Source organism: Puma concolor, chromosome B3 (genome assembly GCF_028749965.1).
Source record: "Puma concolor isolate L17-30 chromosome B3, mPumCon1.1.hap2, whole genome shotgun sequence".
NCBI lineage: Eukaryota > Metazoa > Chordata > Mammalia > Carnivora > Felidae > Puma > Puma concolor.
The window spans coordinates 121,344,060-121,370,888 of record NC_141672.1 but is presented as its reverse complement, the minus strand read 5'-3'; the positions used below and the strand labels follow the sequence as shown (position 1 = coordinate 121,370,888).

The window sequence follows — 26,829 nt, the reverse complement described above, 5'->3', positions numbered from 1 at the left end:
TACACTTTAAAAATAATAATAATAAATATCTCCCATGATCTTGTTTATACTTAATCTGCACCATAAATTTCCAATCCAAGTTTAATAAGTCTGCAGTAATAGAACAAGACTAGGAGGCTTTCATGAGGTTTATCCAATTTGACGGACGCAACTGACCCTGTCTGCTCCTCCTGGCTTCCACTCATGGGTACCCAGGGGCTTCCACTCTTTCCTGTCAGAGGCCCGCCTGCCAGGGCCCAGCCCTCCTGCTCTCTAGGCTTCCAGAGGCACCGCCATCAGACACAAGTTCATGCCTGCACTCAGTTACACTCACACACACTCACACACACACACACACACACACACACACACAGACACACACACACATCAACTTTCACAGTCACACCCTACCACAATCCCACATACTCATTTTCATAGTCACTGATATACTGACACACACTCATAATTACCACACACACTCACAAACACACCCAGCTACTCACACACATTCCCTTCCCCACTTCACACTCACACCTGTAGCCACTCACATACTCAGTCTCACTCAGAGACAAACTCTCCCATACTCACAAGCACTCTCACACATACACACACACTCACTCCTCCCACTCCATCAACTCCTTCTCTCCACACTTAGACATATTCACAAATTCATGCAAACATTTCAGTGGGTTGAACTGTATCCCCCAAAATTCATGTTCAACCAAAACCTCAGAATGTGGCCTTATTTGAAAATAAACTCTTTGCAGATGTACTTCCTTAAACTAAGGATTGATATAATACTGTATTGGATCAGAGTGGACCTTAAATCCAATGAAAGTCCTTATAAAGAAGCAGAAAAGGACATAAAGAGACACAGGGCAGTCCTTTGTGTGAAAATGAGGCAGAGCCTGGAGTGCTGTGGCCTCAAGCTAAGATACCCTGGAGGTACCAGAGCTGGAAGAGACAGAAAGGATCCTCTTCTAAAGTCTTTGCAGGGAACACAGCCCTGCTGACACCTTGATGTTAGACTTCTGGTCTCCAAAAATCCTTGATGTTGGAAAATGTGGTCTCCATAACTCCATTATGGGGTGAACTGTGTCCTACCTGCCTCCCAAAATCAGTATGTTGAAGTCCTAACCCCTAGTACCTTAGAATGTGACCTTATTTGGAAATGGGTCCAGGGGAGATATAATTTGTTTGGGAGAACTTAAACTAGGTTAAGGTGGGTCCCTAATCCAATTATGACTGGTAACCTTATAAAAAGGTGAGATTTGGAGACAAACACACACAGGTAAATATGCGGTCAGTAATCTACAAACTAAAGAATGTCAAAGATTGCCAGCAAACTACAGGAGGTAGGGGAGAGGCCTAGAACAGATCCTTCCTTCACAGCCCTCAGAAAGAACCAGCTCTGCTGACACCTTGAACTTCTAGCCTCTAGAACACGGAGAAAAAAATTTCTATTATTTAGGCCACCCAAGTGTATGGTACTTTGATGTGGCAGCCCAAACAAACTAACCAAGTTTGCAGTAAATTGTTACAGCGTCCCTAGGACACTAATACACATGCACACTCACCCACATGCTCACACTCGCTGACACACACACCACATTCATAGCCCCAGTACTCTGTAGGCCACAACTATTCATTGCATACATGTCTTGTCCGTCGTTCCACTTTCCACTAACATTCGCAGCAGTCCACACAGGGTCTTGGTGGCTTCACTCTGCATGATTTCAGCATGGACTCCAGCAGAGAGACAAAGAGTTTGTAGTAAATTAACAGTACTGGTAAGCATCATTGCAGTGGGATGAATGTTCCTTTCAATTTGTTCTGCTTCTGGAAAAAAAGTATCAAAATAAGAAGCTATATTCCCAAATAGAACTGGAAAATATCCCTGCATGTAACTTAGGGATTTCATAACACAGTTTTTTAAGGAATTTAATATCACAATTTTTACTGTGGAAAGGGAAGTAGCTCTTTACAAGAAAAGAATTCAAAATACACTAAACACCGTAATCATCTGTCCCCACCTTCCTCAAAGAAAATAAGCCTTCCAAATTACAGTTTAATTTTTTAAAGCTATCTCCACATATGGCTCAGAAGCACTAAAACAATTACAAGGATTTATTCTTTTAGAAAGACAACTTATCAAATGTCAAAAACTGCTTGCTGATGAGCTAGCTATGCCCTGGATGAAGATAGAAGTGCCTGCTCCATGGAGGGGAAGCAGAGGCTCATGTGTCAAAGCCACTGACTTTCTGACAAGGGGGCACGTGACAGCCAAGCTATAGTTCTGTCACTTAGCCAGCTCTGCTCAGGTTCTGACTCCTCTGAGTGAAGACCCCAGACAGAGAACTGGGAGGAGGGACAAGTGGCCTAGACATCGTGTGCTCAGACACAGTGATAACAAAACCAGCCCTGACCAACTAAGCACGACTCCAAGTTTCACATATGTTACTCCCAACAGCTCCACAAGGCATCATCTGTTTACATCTGAGGGGGCATGGGCCCCCACAAGTGACATGGATGGAGCAGAGCCTTTTCCACTCTCCATACCACCCATCTTCTACTGAGCTCAGCCTCTTAGGTTTCCTCTCCTGACCATACAAGTGACTTCCAAAGCCTGACCATGCAGTGCATACAGCTAGCACCTGAGCCCCAGGAATCAGCCCAGGCCTCCTGGACAGTCTCACCAAGACCAGCCATGGGAAGTTTCATTCACACATCCCAAAGTCTTTTGGACACATTGGAAAATGTCATGAAGTCCTCCTCCCACAACCTTGGATTTACTTAGATAGGATTTAACTTTCCGGGTTCACTCCAAATTTCTATTTCTGGTTTCCTTAAGGTAATACTGTACTGACTAATTCCACATTATTCCTAGTCCACCAGGCACTGACTCACTACCTCACACAGGAGACTCAGAGCCAAATGAGAAGGTCCACTAGAGGTAAAGACATAGCAAGCAAGCCCTACAGTGCCAAACTTTACTGGACTGTCCCCAAAGGGAGCAAGGGAGTCAAATCCAGCTAGGCTGCCAGTTACCAGAGCCATGCTTTTAACTCCTATATCAGAATTACCTGGGGCTTATTTAAACTGAACCTTTAGGGGCAAGTCCAAAACTACAGAGCACTGTCTGCAGGTGAGTTCTGATACACTGTTCTCACTTTCAGATGAAAAGGACAGCCAGCTAGCATTAGCACACAGCTTGCCAAGCTGCCCCAGACTAAACAGCCCCAAGGCACCCACCAGAGTCATCCTCTGTGTCCGAGTCCTCTGCTGAGGGCTGTGTTGAGGCTGGCAGCTCCGCCAACTTGAGGTCATACTTCCCTTCTTTCCCCATCCTGTAGGAGTTGGTGCTGCCTGTGTCCCACTGGACCCTGATCCACCCGTCCTCTCCAAGTTCACCAATCACACGCCCAAGACCAGGAGGAGGTCCATCCTGAGGAAGCCAAAACAAAGATCAGTTAAGAGGGCCCACGCCTGTTCTGTCACACAAAGCCTGTAAGGACTGCTGTGTCACTGTGCCCACAGACTGCTCCAAACCCACCTGCACCATGCACAGCTCACATCATCACCTTAAATCAAACATCAGGAAATAACTGGCTTATGCTCCTTTACCAAAGAGGTAAGTGGGAAAAGAATTGCATCAATCAGCATCCTCCCTAAACCAATTAGAGATAAGGCTTTCCAGCCTAGTCCTGATGCCCTATTCCTTGGCTCGATCCCTCCATTGGGCTTCAAAATACCAGAAACCTGAAACAAGCACCAGCATCTCCTGTTTTCCTCTTGTTCTTCAGTTTTCTCTCTGGAACCTAGAGTGGAGACTCCGTCTCTCATGTCTATGAGTGAAAGCTGTTTTTAGGATGCTGCTACCTGTTCTAGGACACTTCTGAAATGATTCTGGTAAGACCCATGCTTAACAGTGAGGTTGAGAAAACCTAGAGGTGCCAAGAATGCTACCACACTGTAGGAAGGTGAGCACTATCCTTAGCTAGTGACTACGGTAATAACACAGACACCAGTCCCCACAATCTCTCCTTGTGAGACCTCACAGAAGCTTGGGAGTGATATGCCACAAGGAGAAACAGAGAGGTGGCCACCACCCAGCTGGCACACCTGAAACTGCTAGGTTGGGGCACTTAATTGGGCACATGGCCACCACCTCTCAGCACCTGGGTTTTTCTGCCTCACAGTTTTTAGAACACTATTAATAAGATGAAGTCTATTCTTTCCTGCTTACTCCTGCTCCTACTCTAGGCTCCCCCTCAAATTGAGCCCATGCCAGTAAGTTTTCTAAAAACAGCCATGACTCCTTAAATACATGATCCTGCTTGAGGTGCCCCTACAGCCACTGATACTCTCTACTTGTTTTGACTCTATTCACCTGCCCAGGAATCCACAACTACGTCATCTGTCAATTGCATAGGCCCTGAGTTAACATAGTTATATATTCCAATTCCACCCACTAAGAGCAAGCAAGTAAGGATGGTGACTAATGTGTGGCTAATGTGTTTAAAATCAAATCTGAGTACCTGATCACCCCATTTCCAATCAACGCCTCTCATGACCCTGGTTCCAATCTTCATCATGGCAGCCAGTTCTGGCCCTGAAACTGGCAGCTGTACAGGAGCTGTTTCCTTTCTTGTCTCTTCCAAAACTGTAGCAGAAGCTCCTCGGGCAGAAGCATTCATATCCTCTTCAACATTATCACAACTAGGACCTATCAGAGCATCAAAAACAGCAGGTAAGCCAACAAGTAGTTACAATATCCTAATCTTAATACACTTTTTTAATTTTTTTTAATGTTTATTTTTGAGAGAGAGAAACAGAGTATGGGGGAGGGGTAGAGAGAGAGGGAGACACAGAAACTGAAGCAGGCTCCAGGCTCTGAGCTGTCAACATAGAGCCCGATGCAGGGCTCAAACCCATGAACCATGAGATCATGACGTGAGCTGAAGTCAGGTGCTTAACCCACTGAACCACCCAGACACCCCTTAATACACTTTTTTCAAAAATTAGTAAGGACTGATGAAAATAATTTTAAAGAATCTATAGTGTATAGTGTATTATCAATATAATAAGTACCATGAAAGATTTATTGATGAGAATTTAAAAAGATAAAAGGAGAACCAAATATATAAATATATATCAGAAGAGGGGCACCTGGGTGGTTCAGCTCGTTAAGAAGTCAACTCCTGTTTTTGGCTGAGGTCATGGTCTCACAGTTCGTGAGTTTGAGCCCCACATCGGGGCTCTCCACAGTGTGGAGCCTGCTTGGATTCTCTCTTTCTCCCTCTCTGCCCTTCCCTGCCCCTCCCTCTCTCTCTCTCTCAAAATAAATAAACTTTAAAAAAAAATGTTTAATTAAAGAAAAGTATCAGAAGATATAAAAGATATAGAATGATCAACAGAGACATTTATTCTACTTCTAGGAATTATGCCCCCTCTTCCAAAAAAAGCAAATGATTAAGTTAGAAAAATACTCATCACATGTTTTATTAGAATAGTAAAGCAAAGGATAACCACCTAAATGTCTAACAATGAGAAATTAACAAACTTTAATTATGATACTATGCAGAAAAGAGCTAAGAACAGCAGGCCTGATACCACTGTCCTTAGAAAGGGCTGGCTTGCAAGGTAGCCCTCAGCTGGCCTCTGGGAACCTGGATCTCAGGAGGGCTCCCACCCTTCCCTGATAAGAGGCCTCACAGTGCCTAAACTATTTGTACAATGTGGTCTCTGCTTAAACCTGCTTCCTTCTAGGGGTCTAGAATTTGGGTATATGCCAGGAGGTGCCTACATGACCTGCCCCTGTGCAAATCCTAGGTGCTGAGTCTCTCATGAGCTTCCCAGGTAGACAACATTTCACATGTACAATCAACAACTCTTTGCTGAGAATAAACTTCATCCTGTGTGACTCCACTAAGACAGGACTTGTGTCAGTTTCTCCCGGACTTTTCCCATGTGCCTCTTCCCTTCACTGATTTTCCTTCCTAGTCTTTCACTGTAGTAAATCTTAGTCCTCAGTGTGTCTATACCTGGAGTCTGATAAGGTCTTCTCACAAAGCACTGAATCTGGGCGTGGTCTTAGGGACTCTGACACAGGGATGGCAGCAGTAGGAATCTCTAGAACAACCTTGACTAGCTGAAATATTGCATAAGTATTGTTTGGTAAAAGGAAGAATGAAGGTGGAGTATGATGAATATTTGGTCCTTGATGGCAATGAAATCATTCTTAATATAAAACAGAAGCGGGGCGCCTAGGTGGCTCAGTAGGTTAAGCAGCCAACTTCGGCTCAGGTCATGATCTCGCAGTCCGTGAGTTCGAGCCCCGCGTCGGGCTCTGTGCTGACAGCTCAGAGCCCGGAGCCTGTTTCGGATTCTGTGTCTCCCTCTCTCTGACCCTCCCCCGTTCATGCTCTGTCTCTCTCTGTCTCAAAAATAAATAAACGTTAAAAAAAAAAAAAATTAAAAAAAAAAAAAAAAAACAGAAGCTGAACCATCAGCTACAAGAAGTAAAATTTACAAATGGATTTTAAAATAGTGAATTTAACCCCAGGAATGAGCGTGCTGGATCCCCTGGCTGCTTTTGATCTTGTTGGCTAACTTGAGGTGGGGGGAAAGTACAGTCCTGGTAACTCCTTCAGTCTTTGTTCTCTCCTCCAAGTGGGAGGAAAAGGTGCCCAAACATTCCCAAAGGTGGGCTTGGGTGGGTCAAAAATGTACATAGTCTGTGATCCTCTCTCCTCCAAAAGGGATTTAAAAAAAAACGGTTATTCAATTCTTAGGGCTGGAGTAAAGCTTTAGATAAAGTAAAGCTTTTCCCCAGTTTTACTAGGAAAAAAAATATTCTTTTCTTCAGCCCAGCTCAATGGTGCCTCAGTGAGACCTCAAAAAGGGCATCTGTTACATTCCAGCTAGGAGCTCCCCTGGCAGATATAATGCTAACCCTATAAATGCCAAATTTACTGCAAAGGATTTGAATACATTTGCAATAAGAAAAAAAGGGGGACCTTTTTTTAAGTGCTTTTGTATTTTGTGGCTGTGATATCTGATGCATACATAAAGTTAATATAAAGTATTACATGCTTATAATTTTTTTCTTAATGTTTTTATTTATTTTTGAGGGAGAGGGAGAGATAGAGCATGAGCAGGAGAAGGGCAGAGAGAGAGGAAGACAAAGAATCCAAAGCAGGTTCCAGGCTCTGAGCTGTCAGCACACAGCCTGTTGCAGGGCTTGAACCCATGAACCATGAGATCATGACCTGAGCTGAAGTCGGACACTCAACTGACTGAGCCACCCAAGCACCCTGCTTATAATATCTTATATTAAAGAAAAATAATCCTGATCAAGGAAAGCGGTAAATACAGATATGTATTCATGGGACACAATTCCCTTGCTTTCTGTAGCCAGGAGGAAGGTTGAAATTTAAACTCCTAACAAAGGCCCCCATAATTAATAATTTGTGCTATGACTTTTACCTATTTGGATCCTCTGGAAAAAAGGGAGATGATATAAAAAGAGAGGCAATTTCTAGATGGAAATACAAGTTTGAGACTTTTTAAAAGCATTTTTTAATTACTCATGAGGTCTTACGAAATCAGATGCATGACTCATAGAGGCTGACTGTTTTCTAGACTGATGCATATTTTTGAATGGGTCATGTGGACACAAAGATTGAGAAGACCAAAGAGCTTAAGAAAGCCTTGCTTTTTCACTTGGACTTTGAAGACTGACGCTGCAGTATTTCAAAGTTCACACAAAAAACATTAGAAACCAATCAGATCTAATAGACACACATATATACAGAACTGAAAAAAAGCAGGATACACAATCTTCTCAAGGGTACATGGAACATTCTCCGGGATAGCCCGTATACTAGACCACAAGTCTCAATAAACTGAAATATACTATAATCATACCAATTACCTTCTCCAACAACTACAGAATGAAACTGGAAATAACAAAAGAATACTACAAATTTTACAAGTATATGGAAATTAAATCACAAACACTTAACCACCCAAAGTAAAAAAAAAATCATGAGAGAAATTTTGTTAGTACCCAAAATCTATAAAGAATTTATCAAACTCAACACACAAAACACAATCCAGTTAAGAAATGGGCAGAAGACGTGAATAGACACTTTTCCAAAAACATCCAGATGGCTAACAGACACATGAAAAAAATGCTCACCATTACTCATCATCAGGGAAATACAAATCAAAACAATGAGATACCACTTCACACCTATCAGAATGGCTAAACAAGAGGTGTGGGTAAGGATGCAGAGAAAAGGGAACCCTCCTACACTACTGGTGGGAATGTAAACTTGTGCAGCCACTCTGGAGAACAGTATGGAGGTTCCTCAAAAAGCTAAAAATAGAAGTACCCTACTAATCCAGCAATTGCACCATTATTTACCCAAAGAATACAAAAATACAGATTTGAAGGGGTACATGCACCCCAGTGTTTACAGCATTATCAACAATAGCCAAACTATGGAGAGAGCCCAAATGTCCATCAACTGATGAATGGATAAAGAAGCTGTGGTATACACACACACACAAAAACACTCTCTCTCTCACTCTCTCTCTCTCTCTCTCTCTCTCACACACACACACACACAGACACACACACACACTGAAATATTACTCAGCCATCAAAAAGAACGAAATCTTGCCATTTGCAGCAATGTGATGGAGCTAAAATATATTACGCTAAGCAAAATAAGTCTATGAGAGAGAAACAAATACCATATGATTTCACTCATATGTGGAATTTAAGACACAAAACAGATGAACATATGGGAAGGGAGGGAAAGAAGAAAGAGAGAAACAAACCACAAGAGACTCTTAATGATAGAGAACAAACTAAGAGTTAATGGAGGGAGGTGGGTCAGAGATGGGTTAGACGGGTGATGGGTATTAAGGAGGGCACTTGTGATGAGCACTAGGTGTTGTACATAAGTAATGATCACTGAATTCTACTCTTGAAACCAATATTGCACTGTATGTTAATTAACTAAAATTTAAATTAAAAAAAATACTTTGAGACGAATGAAAACAAAAACACAACATACCAAAACTTACAGGATGCAGAAAAAGCAGTGCTATTGGGGAAATTGTTATCTACAAAGGCATACATTGAAAAAAGAAGAGGGTGCCTGGGTGGTTCAGTGGGTTAAAAGTCCAACTCTTGATTTCAGCTCCAGTCATAATTTCATGGTTCGTGAGTTTGACCCCCAGGCTGGGCTCTGCGCTGACAGTGCACAGCCTGCTTAGAATTCTCTCTCTCTCTCTCTCTCTCTCTCTCTCTCTGCCTCTCCCCTACTTGCATACACACACTCTCTCTCTCAAAATAAATAAACTTAACAAAAATGAAGAAGAATCTCAAATCAGTAACTTAACTCTACACCTGGAGGAACTAGAAAAATAAGAACACAATAATATACCCATAGTAGAAAGAAAGAAAGAATAAAAACTAGAGCTGAGATAATTAAAAAACAACAGAATCAATAAAAGTCAGTTTTTTGGAAAATATCAAAAAAATTACAAACGTTTAGGTAGATTAAGAAAAAAGAGACAAGATGCAAATAACTAAAACCAGAAATGAAAGTGAGGACATTACTACTGATTCTACAGAAATAAAAAGAACGGTAAGAGAGTATACGAACAACTATACAAGAACAAATTAGCTAACCTAGACGAAATGGATAAATTCCTAGAAACACCCAAATGATCTGAACTGAGTTAAGAATAAATAGAAAATGTGAGTAGACCTAGAATAAGTAAAGAGACTGAATCAGTAATCAAAACCTCTCAACAAAGAAAAACCCAGAGCCAGATGGCATAACTGGTGAATTCTACCAAACTTTTAAAGAAGACTTAATACCAATTCTCTAACTCTCCAAAAATAGAATAGAATGCAACAAATCCTAACTCACTCTGAGCCCAGCATTACCCTGTAACAATACAACTATAAAATACAGTTCAAAGAAATGAAAGAAGACCTAAATAAATATAAAGCCATCCCATGATCACGGAAAGAAAGACTTAATATTTGTTAAGATACCAATACTCCCTAACACAATCTACAGATTCAATACAACCTCTAGAAAATCTCAATAGCTATTTTTTTCCAGACATGGAAAAGCCAGGCCTGAAATTCCTATGGACCTGAATTCCTAAGGACCCAAAATAGCTAAAATAATCTTGAGAAAGAAAAATAAAGTTGGAAAACTACTTTTTTATTTCAAAACTTACCACAAAGCTAGTGTTCACAACAATGTGGTACTGACATAATGACAGACATACAGACCAACAAAATAGAGAGTCTAGAAATAAACTGTAATAACTATAGTCAAATGATTTCACAACGGGGCCAAGACCTTGGGAAAAGAAGTCTTTTCAACAAACAGTACTAGGACAACTGGATAACAAAAAGAAGTAAAAGGAGTTCTTACCTCACACCGTAGTAAGAATTGCCTACAAATGGACTAAAGACTTAACTATAAAAACTAAAACTATAATTTTAAAAAAAGAAAACACAGTGAGCCATCCCCATTAACTGGGATTTGGCAATGGTTTATTGAACGTGACATCAAAAGCACAAGAAACAAAAGAAAAACAGACAAATTGGACTTCACCAAAATTTAAAATTTCTGTGCATCAGCGTAAAACACAACCCACAGAGTGGGAGGAAATATCTTCATATCATATAACTGACAATGGTCTAGTATCCAGACTATGTAAAGGACTCCTACAACTCAACAATACAAAGACAAATACCTCAATTTAAAACTGGGCAAAAGTTTTGAATAGCAAGTTCTCCAAGAAAGAGAAGAAAGGCCAAGATGGCAGAGCAGCTGAAAGTTTTCTGCTTCTCTCCTTCCGGAAATGTAGCTAGATAAGCACCAAACCATTTTGTACACCCAGAAAACTGATATGAGGATCAACACAACAATCTGCATAACGTAAGCCACAGAACTTAGCAGGGATGCAGCATGGAGAGGAGAACTGGGAAAGAGAAAAGCCACGGAGGGTAGGGAGCTATTTTTGCTTGCAGAGAGAGGACAGAGACAGAGGGAAGAGTAGGGGAAAAGCACTCCAACTGAAAGTAACTGAGAGAAAGAGAGTGGGAACACCCATAAGGGACTGAACAAGAAAGGGAGGAAGGAGAAAGGGGAAGGTTGTAAATACCATTAGGACTCTACAAAAGGGAGATACAGAGTTGAAACTCTCGATATGTGGCAGAGCTCTGGTGAGATGGGCGAATCCCCAGGAGTAAACAGCAAGGTCTGAGGGGGTCCTCTGGCCACATAAGGAAAGGCAGCTCCCCTGCTGAGAGGACATTTGGTAGAGGCTATGCAGCCTCCCCACAGGCAAAGGTCCCAATGGAACCCAAAGAACAGCCATATTTGCTGGTGTTGGAACATGATGTTAGGGGGCTGTGAAGCCTGGCACCAGATATGTATTGTGATTTACCATAATCCCTGAAACACTGCTGCTACACAATCACACCAACTTTTTCTGGGGCTGGCTGGCACCCACAGATATCTAGGCCACAGTATCTAGGCATCTGCAACAGTACCATCATGCGAACATTCCTGAGGGCAGGCTGGCAACTGGCCATTGCTCAGTGAGACCCTCCCCAAGAGGGTCTGAGCAGGTGAAAGCCACAGGGCCCTCAGAAGGGATTTGGAAACACAGCCTCATCTGAAATGAAATTCAACAGGGAGGTGCAACCTTGCACACTGACAGCGTGGTCCCATACAGTATAAAAGCAGGGAGTGGATGGAAGCCGGAGACAAAGAAAGGGTGCTTGATTGCTGGTACATGAGAGCATGGAGTTCTGATACTAGAGACTGGGGACCTGGGTGACACCATTTTCACCTATCATACGCATGTGCATACACATGTTCATGCACCACAATGATCCACCCCAGTAAGCTAAGAAGCACCATCCAGTGGAGAATGGAGCCATTACACAAAACCATGTCAAACTGTGCCAGCCAAGCTCTAGATGACCACCACAAGGCTCTCTGCCTGCTTAGTTGAAGGACTATAAAGTGCTTCATAGTTTGACTGCTAGAGGAAACAGGATGTAATTTCATTCATATTTCATTCTGTTAGCTGGTCCGTCTATTCAATTTTTTTTTCTTTTCTTATTTGTGAAAACAGAAATTATGTTTTTATAAAAAAAGATTTTTGAAACCAGGAGTTGGTTTTTTAAAAAAATAAACAAAATTGACAAACCTCAAGCCAGGCTTCTCAAAAAGAAAAGGGAGATGACCCAAATAGATAAAATCATGAATGAAAATGGAATTATTACAACCAATCCCTCAGAGATACAAACAATTCTCATGGAATACTATGAAAAATTATATGCCAACAAACTGGACAACCTGGAAGAAATGGACAAATTCCTAAACACCCACACTCTTCCAACACTCAATCAGGAGGAAATAGAAAGCTTGAACAGACCCATCACCAGCGAAGAACTTGAATCGGTTATCAAAAATCTCCCAACAAATAAGAGTCCAGGACCAGATGGCTTCCCAGGAGAGTTCTACCAGACGTTTACAGCAGAGATAATACCTATCCTTCTCAAGCTATTCCAAGAAATAGAAAGGAAAGGAAAACTTCCAGACTCATTCTATGAAGCCAGTATTACCTTGATTCCTAAACCAGAGACCCAGTAAAAAAAGAGAACTACAGGGGTGCCTGGGTGGCGCAGTCGGTTGAGCCTCCGACTTCAGCCAGGTCACGATCTCGCGGTCCGTGAGTTCGAGCCCCGCGTCAGGCTCTGGGCTGATGGCTCAGAGCCTGGAGCCTGTTTCCGATTCTGTGTCTCCCTCTCTCTCTGCCCCTCCCCCGTTCATGCTCTGTCTCTCTCTGTCCCAAAAATAAAAATAAACATTGAAAAAAAAAAATTAAAAAAAAAAAAAAAAAAGAGAACTACAGGCCAATATCCCTGATGAATATGGATGCAAAAATCCTCAATAAGATACTAGCAAATCGAATTCAACGGCATATAAAAAGAATTATTCACCATGATCAAGTGGGATTCATTCCTGGGATGCAGGTCTGGTTCAACATTCGCATCTCAATCAACGTGGTACATCACATTAACAAAAAAAAAGAGAAGAACCATATGATCCTGTCAATCGATGCGAAAAGGCCTTTGACAAAATCCAGCACCCTTTCTTAATAAAAACCCTTGAGAAAGTCGGGATAGAAGGAACATACTTAAACATCATAAAAGCCATCTATGAAAAGCCCATAGCTAACATCATCCTCAATGGGGAAAAAAATGAGAGCTTTTCCCCTGAGATCAGGAACATGACAGGAATGCCCACTCTCACCGCTGTTGTTTAACATAGTGTTGGAAGTTCTAGCATCAGCAATCAGACAACAAAAGGAAATCAAAGGCATTAAAATTGGCAAAGATGAAGTCAAGCTTTCACTTTTTGCAGATGACATGATATTATACATGGAAAATCCGATAGACTCCACCAAAAGTCTGCTAGAACTGATATATGAATTCAGCAAAGTTGCAGGATACAAAATCAATGTACAGAAATCAGTTGCATTCTTATACACTAACAATGAAGCAACAGAAAGACAAATAAAGAAACTGATCCCATTCACAATTGCACCAAGAAGCATAAAATACCTAGGAATAAATCTAACCAAAGATGTTACAGATCTGTATGCTGAAAACTATACAAAGCTTATGAAGGTAATTGAAGAAGATATAAAGAAGTGGAAAGACATTCCCTGCTCATGGATTGGAAGAATAAATATTGTCAACATGTCAATAGTACCCAAAGCTATCTACACATTCAATACAATCCCAATCAAAATTGCACCAGCATTCTTCTCGAAACTAGAACAAGCAATTCTAAAATTCATATGGAACCACAAAAGATCCCAAATAGCCAAAGTAATTTTGAAGAAGAAGACCAAAGTAGGAGGCATCACAATCCCAGACTTTAGCCTCTACTACAAAGCTGTCATCATCAAGACAGCATGGTATTGGCACAAAAACAGACACATAGACCAGTGGAACAGAATAGAAACCCCAGAACTAGACCCACAAACGTATGGCCAACTCATCTTTGACAAAGCAGGAAAGAACATCCAATGGAAAAGACAGTCTCCTTAACAAATGGTGCTAGGAGAACTGGACAGCAACATGCAGAAGGTTGAAAATAGACCACTTTCTCACACCATTCACAAAAATAAACTCAAAATGGATAAAGGACCTGAATATGAGAGAGGAAACCATCAAAACCCTAGAGGAGAAAGCAGGAAAAGACCTCTCTGACCTCAGCTGTAGCAATCTCTTACTCGACACATCCCCAAAGGCAAGGGAATTAAAAGCAAAAATGAATTACTGGGACCTTATGAAGATAAAAAGCTTCTGCACAGCAAAGGAAACAACCAACAAAACTAAAAGGCAACCAACGGAATGGGAAAAGATATTTGCAAATGACATATCGGACAAAGGACTAGTATCCAAAATCTATAAAGAGCTCACCAAACTCCACACCCGAAAAACAAATAACCCAGTGAAGAAATGGGCAGAAAACATGAATAGACACTTCTCTAAAGAAGACATCCGGATGGCCAACAGGCACATGAAAAGATGCTCAACGTCGCTCCTTATCAGGAAAATACAAATCAAAACCACACTCAGATATCACCTCACGCCAGTCAGAGTGGCCAAAATGAACAAATCAGGAGACTATAGATGCTGGAGAGGATGTGGAGAAATGGGAACCCTCTTGCACTGTTGGTGGGAATGCAAATTGGTGCAGCCACTCTGGAAAACAGTGTGGAGGTTCCTCAGAAAATTAAAAATAGACCTACCCTATGACCCAGCAATAGCACTGCTAGGAATTTACCCAAGGCATACAGGAGTACTGATGCCTCGGGGCACTTGTACCCCAATGTTCATAGCAGCACTCTCAACAATAGCCAAATTATGGAAAGAGCCTAAATGTCCATCAACTGATGAATGGATAAAGAAATTGTGGTTTATATACACAATGGAGTACTACATGGCAATGAGAAAGAACAAAATATGGCCCTTTGTAGCAACATGGATGGAACTGGAGAGTGTTATGCTAAGTGAAATAAGTCAGGCAGAGAAAGACAGATACCATATGTTTTCACTCATATGTGGATCCTGAGAAACTTAACAGAAACCCATGGAGGAGGGTAAGGGAAAAAAAAAAAAAAAGAGGTTAGAGTGGGAGAGAGCCAAAGCATAAGAGACTCTTAAAAACTGAGAACAAACTGAGGGTTGATGGGGGGTGGGAGGGAGGGGAGGGTGGGTGATGGGTATTGAGGAGGGCACCTTTTGGGATGAGCACTGGGTGTTGTATGGAAACCAATTTGACAATAAATTTCATATATTGAAAAAAAAGATTTTTAATTTTTTTTCTACTGTAATTTTTTGTAATTTTTTTATTCCATTTACTTTCATCCTTTCATTTTATTCTATTTTATTGTATTTTTTTAAATTTCCAAACGTTTTCCTATTTTTTTCCCTTTTTCTTTCCCTTTTTTCTCTATTCTGTCATGCTTCTTTCAACAACCAGACCAAAACGCACTTAGCATCTAACATCCTTTATTTGATTTTTTGTGTTGTTGGTAATTTTTTCAATTTTTACTCTTTATTTTATTAAATCTTTTTCTTCCTCCAAAATGATGAAACTAAGGAATTCACCCCAAAAGAACAGACAGGAAGAAATGACAGCCAGGGACTTAATCAACACAGACACCAGCTGGATGTCTAAACCAGAATTTAGAATCACAATAATAAGAATACCAGCTGGGGTTGAAAAAAGCATAGAATCCATTTCAGCAGAGGTAAACTATATAAAATCTAGTCAGGGCAAAGTTAAAGATGCTATAGTTGAGATGCAATCTCAAATGGCTGCCACGACGGCAAGCAGGGATGAAGCAGAGCAGCAAATAAGCGAGCCTAACACAGCACCAGTAATAATAATCATTTATAAGTTATTCGATTTTCTTAAAATAACAAAAACAGCTTCAAACATCACACAACTAAATAAACCCACAACAAGAAACTTTAAGAGGTAACAACATGGCCTCAGAATCCATGGAGGCGATGGCCAGGTGGTGAGGGCATCATTGTTCCTCAAGCTGAGATGGTGGTCTCCTAACCCTGTGTCTCTACTATGAATTTCCTCACTACCTAGGTTAGGTTAGGGGATCTCAGAAGCATTCCTACCATGATTTCCTGATTCAGAGCATCTCTAGGATTCAGGCAAATTGTTGTGGTTAAGAGATTTCTCAAGAACAATCAATTCAGGATGGCTTCTAACACAAAGTTAGTCTTTTATGATATCATTGTTCATAATGTCCACCAAAAACTCAGTAAATAATAGTTTAATAAGCTTATCTGTGAATAAATTGGTATAATTCATAAGAATATAATCAGAAATTTCTGCAAAATGTGTTTATAATCACAATTAACCAAATTCCAAAGTATTTCATGTACTTGTACTCAAATTTTGCTCATTTAATATAAAAATTTCTCCATATCCCTAAACAGTTGCTTCCTGAAAATATTAGTCAATGGACTAAATGCTCCAATCAAAAGACACTGGGTAACAGAATGGATCAGAAAACAAGATCCATCTACATGCTGTTTACAAGAGACCCATTTTAGAACTAAAGACACCTTCAGATTGAAAATAAGGGGATAGAGAACCATCTATCATGCTAATGGTCAACAAAAGAAGCCAGAGTAGCCATACTTATATCACACAAACTAGATTTTAAAATAAAGACTGTATCAAGAGATGAAGAAGGGCATCATATAATAATTAAGTGTTCTATCTACAAAGAGGACCTAACAACTGTAAACATTTATGCGCCAAACGTGAGAGCACCCAAATATATAAATCAATTAATCACAAACATACAGAAACTCATTGACAATAATACCATAAAAACTCATTGACAATAATACCATCATAGTAGGGAACTTCAATATCCCATTTACAACAATGGACAGATCATCTAAACAGAAAATCAACCAGCAAACAATGGCTTTAAATGACACACTGGACCAGATGGACTTAACCGATATATTCAGAACATTTCATCCTAAAGCAGTAGAATACACATTCTCCTCAAGTGCACATGGATCTCCATGGATCTCTGCACATCTCCAGAACAGATAACATACTAGGACACAAATCAGCCCTCAACAAGTACAAAAAATTGAGATCATACCATGCATACTTTCAGACCACAACACCATGAAACTTGAAATCAACCACAAGAAGAAATTTGGAAAGACAACAAATACTTGGACTAAAGAATATCCTGCTAAAGAATGAACGGGTTAACCAACAAGTTAAAGAGGAAATTAAAAAGTACATGGAAGTCAATGAAAATGATAACACCACATCGCAAAACCTCTGGAACACAGCAAAGACAGTCATAAGAGGGAAGTAAATAGCAATCCAGACCTTCTAAAGAAGGAAGAAAGATCAGATACACAACGTACCTTATACCTTAAAGATCTGGAAAAAGAACAGCAGATAAAACCCAAAACCAGCAGAAGACAGGAAATAATAAAGATGAGGGCAGAAATCAATGCTATTGGAAAAAAAAAAAAAAAAAAAAAAAAAACAGAACAAATCAATGAAACCAGGAACTGATTCTTTGAAGGAATTAACAAAGTTGATACACCCCTAGCCAGTTTGATCAAAAAGAAACAGGAAAGGACCCAAATAAAATCAAGAATGAAAGAGGAGATATCACAACCAACACTGCAGAAATACAAACAATAATAAAAGAATATTATGAACAATTATATGCCAATAAACGGGGCAATCTGAAGAATTGGACAAATTCCTAGAAAGATATACACTACCAAACTGAAACAAGAATAAATAGAAAATTTGAACAGACCCATAACCAGTAAATAAATCAAATTAGTAATCAAAAATATCCCCAAGAAACAAGAGCCCAGAGCCGGATGGCTTTCCAGGGGAATTCTACCAAAAGTTTAAAGAAGAGTTAACACCTATTCTTTTGAAGCTATTCCAAAAAGTAGAAATGTAAGGAAAGCTTCCATTCCAAACCCAAAGCCTGACTAAAAAGAAGAACTACAGACCAATTTCCCTGTAGTCAACTGGATCCAACAATACATTAAAAGAATTATTTACCACGACAAAGTGGAATTTATACCTGGGATGCAGGACTACTTCAATATCTGCAAAATAATCAATGTAATACATTACATCAATAAAAGACAGGACGAGAACCACGTGATCCTCTCAATAGATGCAGAGAAAGCATTTGACAAAATATAGCATGTTTTCTTGGTAACAACCCTCAAGAAAGTAGGGATAGAAGGATCACACCTCAAGATCATAAAAGCCATGTATGAAAGACCCACCACTAATATCCTCAATGGGGAAAAACTTAGAGCCTTTCCCCTAAGGTCAGGAATATGACAAGGATGTCTACTCTCAACACAGTTATTCAATATAGTATTGGATGTCCTAGCCTCAGTAATCAGACAACACAAAGGAATAAAAGGCATCCAAATCAGCAAGGAGGAAGTCAGACTTTCACTCTTCACAGACAACATGATACTCTATATGGAAAACCCAAAAGATTGCACCAAAAAACTACTAGAACTGATCCATGAGTTCAGCAAAGTCATAGGATATAAAGTCAATGCACAGAAATTGGCTGCATTTCTATACACCAATAATGAAGCAACAGAAAAAGAAATCAAGGAATCAATCCCATTTATAATTGCACCAAACAACATTAAATATCTAGGAATAAACCTAAACAAAAAGGTGAAAAATCTATACACTGAAAATTATAGAAAGCTTATGAAAGAAATAGAAGAAGACACACAAAAAAAGGAAAAATATTCCATGCTCCTGGATTGGAAGAAAAAATATTAAAATGTCAATACTACGCAAAGCAATCAACATATTCAATGCAGTCCCTATCAAAATAACACCAGCATTCTTCACAGAGCTAGAACAAACAATCCTAAAATTTGGATGGAACCAAAAAAGGCCCCAAATAGCCAAAATGGTCCTGAAAAAGAAAACCAAAGCTGGAGGTGTCACAATCCCAGACTTCAAGATGTACTATAAAGCTGTAATCATCAAGACAGTATGGTAGTGACAGAAAAAAAGACACTCAGATCAATGGAACAGAATAAAGAACCCAGAAATGGATCCACAAACGTATGGCCAACTAATCTTTGACAAAGCAGGAAAGACTATCCAATGGAATAAAGACAGTCTCTTCAGCAACTGGTGCTGGGAAAACTGGATAGCGACATGCAGAAAAATGAACCTGGACCGCTTTCTTACATCATACACAAAAACAAACTCAAAATGGATGGAAGACCTAAATGTGAGACAGAAAGCCATCAAAATCCTCGAGGAGAAAGCAGGCAAAAACCTCTTTGATCTTGGCCACAGCAACTTCTTAACACGTCTCCGGAGGCAAGGGAAACAGAAGCAAAAATGAACTATTGGGACCTCATCAAGATAAAAATCTTCTGCAGGGCAAAGAAAACAATCAACAAAACTAAAAGGCAATCAACGGAATGGGAGTAGATATCTGCAAATGACATATCAAATAAAGGGTTAGTATCCAAAATCTATAAAGGAACTTATCAAACTCAACACACAAAAAAACAAAGAATCCAGTGAAGAAATGGGCAAAAGACATGAATAGACACTTCTCCAAAGAAGACATCCAGATGGCTAATAGACACATGAAAAAATGCTCAACATCACTCATCATCAGGGAAATACATATCAAAACCACTATGAGATACCACCTCACAACTGTCAGAATGGTTAACATTAACAACTCAGGCCAGAACAGATGTTTGTGAGGATGCAGAGAAAGAGGATCTCTTTCGCGCTGCTGGTGGGAATGCAAACTGGTGCAGCCACTCTGGAAAACAGTATGGAGGTTCCTCAAAAAATCGCAAAAGGACTACCCTACAACCCATCAATTGCACTACTAGGTATTTATCCAAGGGATACAGGCGTGCTGTTTTGAAGGGGCACATGCACCCCAATGTTTATAGCAGCACTATTGACAATAGCCAACGTATCGAAATGTACACACACACACACACACACACACACACACACACACACACACACAAAATGGAGTATTACTCACCAATCAAAAAGAATGAAATATTGCTATTTGCAACTACTTGGATGGACCTAGAATGTATTATGCTAAGTGAAATTAGTCAGAGAAAGACAAATATCATATGACTTCACTCATATGTGGAATTTAAGATACAAAACAGATGAACATAAGGGAAAGGAAGCAAAAATAATATAAAAACAAGGAGAGGGACAAAACATAAGAGACCCTTAAATACAGAGAACAAACTGAGAGTTGCTGGAGAGGTTGTGGGTGGGGGGAATGGGCTAAATAAGGGGCATTAAGGAAGACACTTGGGATGAGCACTGGGTGTTATATACATAGGGGATGAATCAATCACTGGATTCTACTCCTGAAACCATAATTGCAATATATGCCAACTAACTTGGATGTAAATTAAATTACACAAAAAAATTTTTTTTAATTAAAAAAAAGGGGGCGCCTGGGTGGCTCAGTTGGTTAAGCATCTAACTTCAGCTCAGGTCATGATCTCGCAGTTTGCGAGTTCAAGTCCCACATCAGGCTCTGTGAAAACAGTTCAGAGCCTGGAGTCTGTTTAGGAGCCTGGAGCCTGCTCAGACCCTCCCCTGCTCACACTCTGTCTCTCTCTCTCTAAAAAATAAATAAACATGGGGCGCCTGGGTGGCGCAGTCGGTTAAGCGTCCGACTTCAGCCAGGTCACAATCTCGCGGTCCGTGAGTTCGAGCCCCGTGTCAGGCTCTGGGCTGATGGCTCGGAGCCTGGAGCCTGTTTCCGATTCTGTGTCTCCCTCTCTCTCTGCCCCTCCCCCGTTCATGCTCTGTCTCTCTCTGTCCCAAAAATAAATAAAAACGTTGAAAAAAAAAAATTAAAAAAAAAAAATAATAAATAAATAAATAAATAAACATTAAAAAAATTTTTTTTAATTAAAAAAAAAAAGTAAAGCAGAACTGACACACCAGAAAAAAAAAAAAAAATTTCTCCAAGAAGATATACAAATGACCAACAAACATGTGTAACGATGCTCAATGTCCTTACATTAGCAAAATGTAAATCAAACCACAATGAGATACCACTTCATAGCAACTGGGATGGCCTTGATCCATCCAGAGAAAAACTACTGTTGGTGAAGATGTGGAGAAACTAGAAGCCAGTCCATTGCTGAGGGGGAATGGAAAATGGTGCAGTGCTAGGGAAAAGACTGGAGGTTCCTTAGCATGTTAAACATAGGATAACCTTATGACCCTGCACTTCCACTCCTTGGTATATAACAGAAGAAATGGAAACAGGTGTTCAAACAAAAACTTGTACACAAATGTTCCTAGCAGCATTACTCACAATGGCCAAAAAGTAGAAACAAGCCAAATGTCCAACCATGGATAAAAGGATAAATAAAATGTAGTATATTCATATATTTTAACCATAAAAAGAGATGAAGTACTGAAACATGCTAAGTGAAATAAGCCATATACAGAAGGCTAAAAATTATATGAAATATAAAAATTATATTTATATGAAATATTCAGATTAGGAAAATCTACAGAGCTTAAAACAGATTTGTTGTTGCCAAAAGCTGGGGGAGTGGGAAATCAGGAGCTGCCACTACATGGGTATGGCTTTGCATGAGGGTACAAAAAAGTTATGTAACTAGATACTGGTAATGCTTGTACAACACTGTGGATATGCTTAATGCTAATCAATTATAAAGTTGTTTATAGGAGTAAAATGTATTATTTTAAACAACTTTATAATTGATTAGCATTAAGCATATCCACAGTGTTGTACAAGCATTACCAGTATCTAGTTACATAACTTTTTTGTACCCTCATGAGAAAGAATGAAATATGGCCCTTTGTAGCAACATGGATGGAACTGGAGAATGTTATGCTAAGTGAAATAAGCCATACAGAGAAAGACAGATACCATATGGTTTCACTCTTAGGTGGATTCTGAGAAACTTAACAGCAACCCATGGGGGAGGGGAAGGAAAAAAAAAAAAAAGAGGTTAGAGTGGGAGGCAGCCAAAGCATAAGAGACTCTTAAAAACTGAGAACAAATTGAGGGTTGATGGGGGGTGGGGGGGGGGGGGGGTGGGTGATAGGTATAGAGGAGGGTACCTTTTGGGATGAGCACGGGGTGTTGTATGGAAACCAATTTGACAATAAATTTCATATATTGAAAAAAATAAAATAAAATAAAAATAAAATAAAATAATTGTAAAAAAAATGATACATTTTATGTTATTTTCATTTTACCACAATAAAAAAAATTTATAAAGAGAAAGAAAAGATGAAGGAAAAACCTTGGCATTTTCATAAATGACTAGTGTCAACCTACCAATCAGCCGAAGTGCTGTCTGTGTCAGGGCAAGCATGCCAGAGTTCAGCAGGAGGTTCAGGTTGTTTGCACCATGTTGCAGGGTGAGCATGCTGAGCATCACCAGGAGAAAGCGAGCTTGTGGGGTCGTCCCCAGGCTTGGTCCTGACGGGTTCTCATTGGTAATGGTTTGTAGAGGGACAGGCTGGATACCTAAATGGCATTAGCACCCACAGAAATTTCTTGCATGTGGATATAAGAACATACAGATGAGGAAAACAATAGCAATTTTTTAAAAACTATGTTTTTCAATGGGTTTCCAAAGAGTGTGGACATCAGGCAGCTGTTCATTGCTTTGCAATAATCCTACCACCATCAATCCACATATACCTATTTCCATTTGTCTGCAAAACTTAACATGCAGCTCCACTAAATATCCCTGGTGGCTTACTCATTTTATTTCATATACAAGAGTCATATTTCACTTCTCTTCCACAAAACCAATCCTAGCATTTCTCTGCAGGTGCTCAAACTATTCAATAAATTAAGTATTAATAAAGGATATACACTTTAGGGTATATGGTGTTAGTGATACACATGAAAATGTTAAAATGTAAAAGCTTACTATTAGGACACTACAAAATTGTGTCTTCTGCTGAATTTTGAAAGTTCCATTTAAAATTTGAGAAACCTTAAAGCAGCTTAGAGTATCAGTCTAGGGGCACCTGGGTGGCACAGTCAGTTAAGTGTCCAACTCTTGATTTCAGCTCAGATCATGATCTCACAGTCATGAGATCAAGCCCTGAGTTGGGGCTCCACACTAGGCATGGGAGCCTGCTTAAGATTCTCTCTCTCCCTCTCCCTCTGCCCCTGACCCCACACATAGGAACGTGTGTGCACACTTTCAAAAAATAAAAATAAAATATAAATATATTTATATATCTATAAATATAAAAATAAAAAATTTTTAAAAGATTATCATTCTAATGTACAAAGTTATTAAAGTCTTCTTGGGGCGCCTGGGTGGCGCAGTCGGTTAAGTGTCCGACTTCAGCCAGGTCACGATCTCGCGGTCCGTGAGTTCGAGCCCCGCGTCGGGCTCTGGGCTGATGGCTCAGAGCCTGGAGCCTGTTTCTGATTCTGTGTCTCCCTCTCTCTCTGCCCCTCCCCCGTTCATGCTCTGTCTCTCTCTGTCCCAAAAAAATAAAATAAAACGTTAAAAAAAAAAATTAAAAAAAAAAAAAAAAAAAAAAAGTCTTCTCAAAGAGCAAAAAATTAGCATTTGTAAGTTTCCACAACATATAATTAAGAGCCAAACTATAAGCTAATGCTAACATGATTATGGGCAATACTTCAACAGCAATCTTAATACAGCCTTTTAAACATCAGATTTTTTTTTTTAACTCACCAAGCTCTTTAAATTTTGCATTTGCATCTATCAAAACATTTCGAATATTCTGAACAGCCCAAGCATATAGCTTGCCAAAAGTTACTTCCAGCAGCATCCGATTAAAAGGTGGGATCAAATCAACATCCTTTAGGCAATCCGTAAGAGGTTCCCTTTTAAACAAAGATAAAGAATTTTACTTGGCACATTGCCAGAAAGGGGGCACCTGAGTGGCTTAGTCAGTTGAGCGTCCGACTTTGGCTCAGGTCATGATTTCACAGTCCATGAGTTCAAGCCCCATGTCGAGCTCTGTGCTGACAGCTCAGAGCCTGGAGCCTGCTTCAGATTCTGTCTCTCTCTCTCTCTCTCTGCCCACTCCCCCCACCCCCCACCGCCCCACTTGCGCTCTCTCTCAAAAATAAATAAACATTAAAAAAAAAATCAGAATATTGCCAGACTTTTAATTTCAATAAAATAATGTCTTGTTGCCAGAATTTCCCTTATTAAGAAAAAATGTTATAATAAAGTTTTACCCTATATCAATCCCCTCAGGAATAAGTCTCTGCCATCCACAGAACATAGCATACTGCACAGATGGAAGTAAGAAATTTTTGGTTGCCAGTTTTAAAATTGTATCTATCCCTTCCAGACGAACTTCTGCTCTCTCCAACTGCAAAATATGAATGCATACAGTTAAATGTTGTGTATATTATCCCATGCAGAGAAGAATGTTTTTAGCAAATTTTACCTGTTTTAGTAGGCACTTTCTCATTTTTTCCACATCCACTGGCTCTTCCTTAAGGGCAAATTCAGCAATTGTACTGAGGAGCGCAGACTGTGGATAGAGACCCTGAACATTCTGCTTCAACCACTTGTATTTGTGAACACCTGTAACGGTACTCAACAGTGGTTGCCATTTATCCTGACAAAGGAAAGCCATTTTCACCATTAGTTTACCTTATTAACATGGGCTCTGAAACAGTTACTCAAATAAATTATAAATAAATGCAAGTACGTTTAAATTGGTAAAATACTTGAAATTAAGTAACTAATTTATGGCAAAAATAACTATGCCATAAATAGGCTTATAAATGAATTTATAATCTCTATACTTACATACTTTGAAACAGACTAACATGGTATACAAAGTTAAATTATCATAGGTTTCAACAGCCTATGTGACCAGGACAGTTTCTAGAACAAAGTATATATTCAGTGAATGAATGGCAAATGAATAATGATATAATGTACTACTAAAAGTAAAAGGGAACACTTTTCCAGCTATCGATCTAACCAGGACACCATAAATCAAGTGTGTTAGGCATGACTGGGCGTTCACCCATATGTATAATAACCCACTACACTCTCTATCTTATAGACGCTCAAGGACAAAGTGACAATACTTATGGGTTCCCTTGCTATGTGCTGTGTTTCTATTCAGCCAGCCTCAGAATCACAGAAAATACTTCACCTTAGGTGATTTAATTGTAATGGGTCTTTTATCCACATTTATAGGACTATGTGGCAAAATGCAAGCTTCTTCTAAATCACTCTCTTCATTTCCAATTTTTTCTTCATCATCTGTAGATTCTGGCTTCTTAGGAACTATGATTAAAAACATCTTTCATTATAAAATTCATTTATTTATATACAATTTTAAATTAAGAAGTATTAAATATGCATGAAGGTAAAGGACCTATTTTACTCAAACATGTAAATACCACTGTCAACTGAAATGCTCAAACTACAAAAGTAAAAACTATCATGATTATTCTCACATGACATTCAATAATAACACTCTGCTACTCCACATCATGTACAGAAAGATGGAGAAGGTGCTACGATGGTCATACAGAAAGAGAAGCCCAGTAGTCAGCAAACTTTTTCTTAAAGGGCCAGATAGATGGTGAATATTTTAGTCTTTGCAGGCCAGTCTATTGCAAATACTGGATTCTGCTGTTGCAAGCTGAAAAGCAGCTAACTTTATTTACAGATGCTTGAATTTAAACTTCATATAATTTCCATGTGTCAAACATATTATTCTTCTTTTGGTTTTTTAAAAAGTAACTTTAAAATTCAAAACCCAATCTTAGCTCATGGGCAACATACAGCAAGCAGCAGGCTGCATTTGTCCCCAGCTTGCCCACTCTGGACCAATGCAATGAAATCTGTCACCACTACGCAACTGAACTGAATTAACTGGATACCTTTTACTATGTTAGTCTCTTTAATTTGGGAAATTTCTAATGAATTTTCAATATGATATGTGGTGTTGCTTTCATATTTTTGCTCCCTTTCAAGACTTTTAGTTTATTTCTTCTCAGCAAGTAATATAATAAGGAATATAATTAATAATACACATGAGCAGTAAACACTAACACAGCAGGTCTGGGTTGCCCAAACTCTGCAAATTCCCAAGAAACACTGTCCTTTCAGCACTTGGCCATCCCCTGTGAACTGAGATCCAAGTCCTTGACATGTTCTGCCTGAGAAAATTGTTTCTGTATGCCTGAGGTCTAACGCCATGTTTTCCAGTTTGAACAGACAGTTTATGCTAAGAATGTGACTTACAGTTATCACCTGTTTCTACTGTGGAAGCTAGAGTCTAAATAACTGAGAGTAACCATGCAGGCCCCATATGTCTATGTGACTGACCCACAATAATAATCTTGGATGCCAAGGCTCAGGTGAGCATCCTTGCTGACAGCCCTTCACACATGCTGTCACACATCACTGCTGAGAGAACTAAGCACGGCCCTATGCAGCTCCACTGGGAGGGAACCGGAAGCTTAGGCCTAGTTTTCTTTGGATTTCCTTCAATGTGCCTTTCCTTTTGCTGATTTTAATCTGTATCCTTTCACAGTAATAAACTGTAACTGTGAGTATAACAGCTCTTCTGAGTCCAGTGAATCATCAAATTTAAGGGTGCTTTTGGTAAGCCTAAC

The 26,829-nt window shown here is 39.6% G+C and overlaps 1 protein-coding gene across 7 annotated transcripts in view; it reads right to left on the bottom strand.

The window, feature by feature from the left end:
* The window catches only part of HERC2 (HECT and RLD domain containing E3 ubiquitin protein ligase 2), a 268,401-nt gene that overhangs the window by 117,844 nt on the left and 123,728 nt on the right, over positions 1-26,829 (bottom strand). For 6 of the 7 annotated variants that reach the window (XM_086711321.1, XM_086711320.1, XM_086711319.1 and 3 more), the window contains 8 exons: positions 25,356-25,489; positions 24,633-24,806; positions 24,418-24,554; positions 23,906-24,057; positions 22,519-22,710; positions 4,518-4,705; positions 3,232-3,424; positions 1,636-1,818 (listed from right to left, as the gene is read on the bottom strand). In XM_086711321.1, coding sequence (XP_086567447.1) covers positions 1,636-1,818; positions 3,232-3,424; positions 4,518-4,705; positions 22,519-22,710; positions 23,906-24,057; positions 24,418-24,554; positions 24,633-24,806; positions 25,356-25,489 — 1,353 coding nt within the window. The remainder of the gene's footprint in view (positions 1-1,635; positions 1,819-3,231; positions 3,425-4,517; positions 4,706-22,518; positions 22,711-23,905; positions 24,058-24,417; positions 24,555-24,632; positions 24,807-25,355; positions 25,490-26,829) is intronic. The other variant, XM_086711322.1, reaches the window with a different exon arrangement.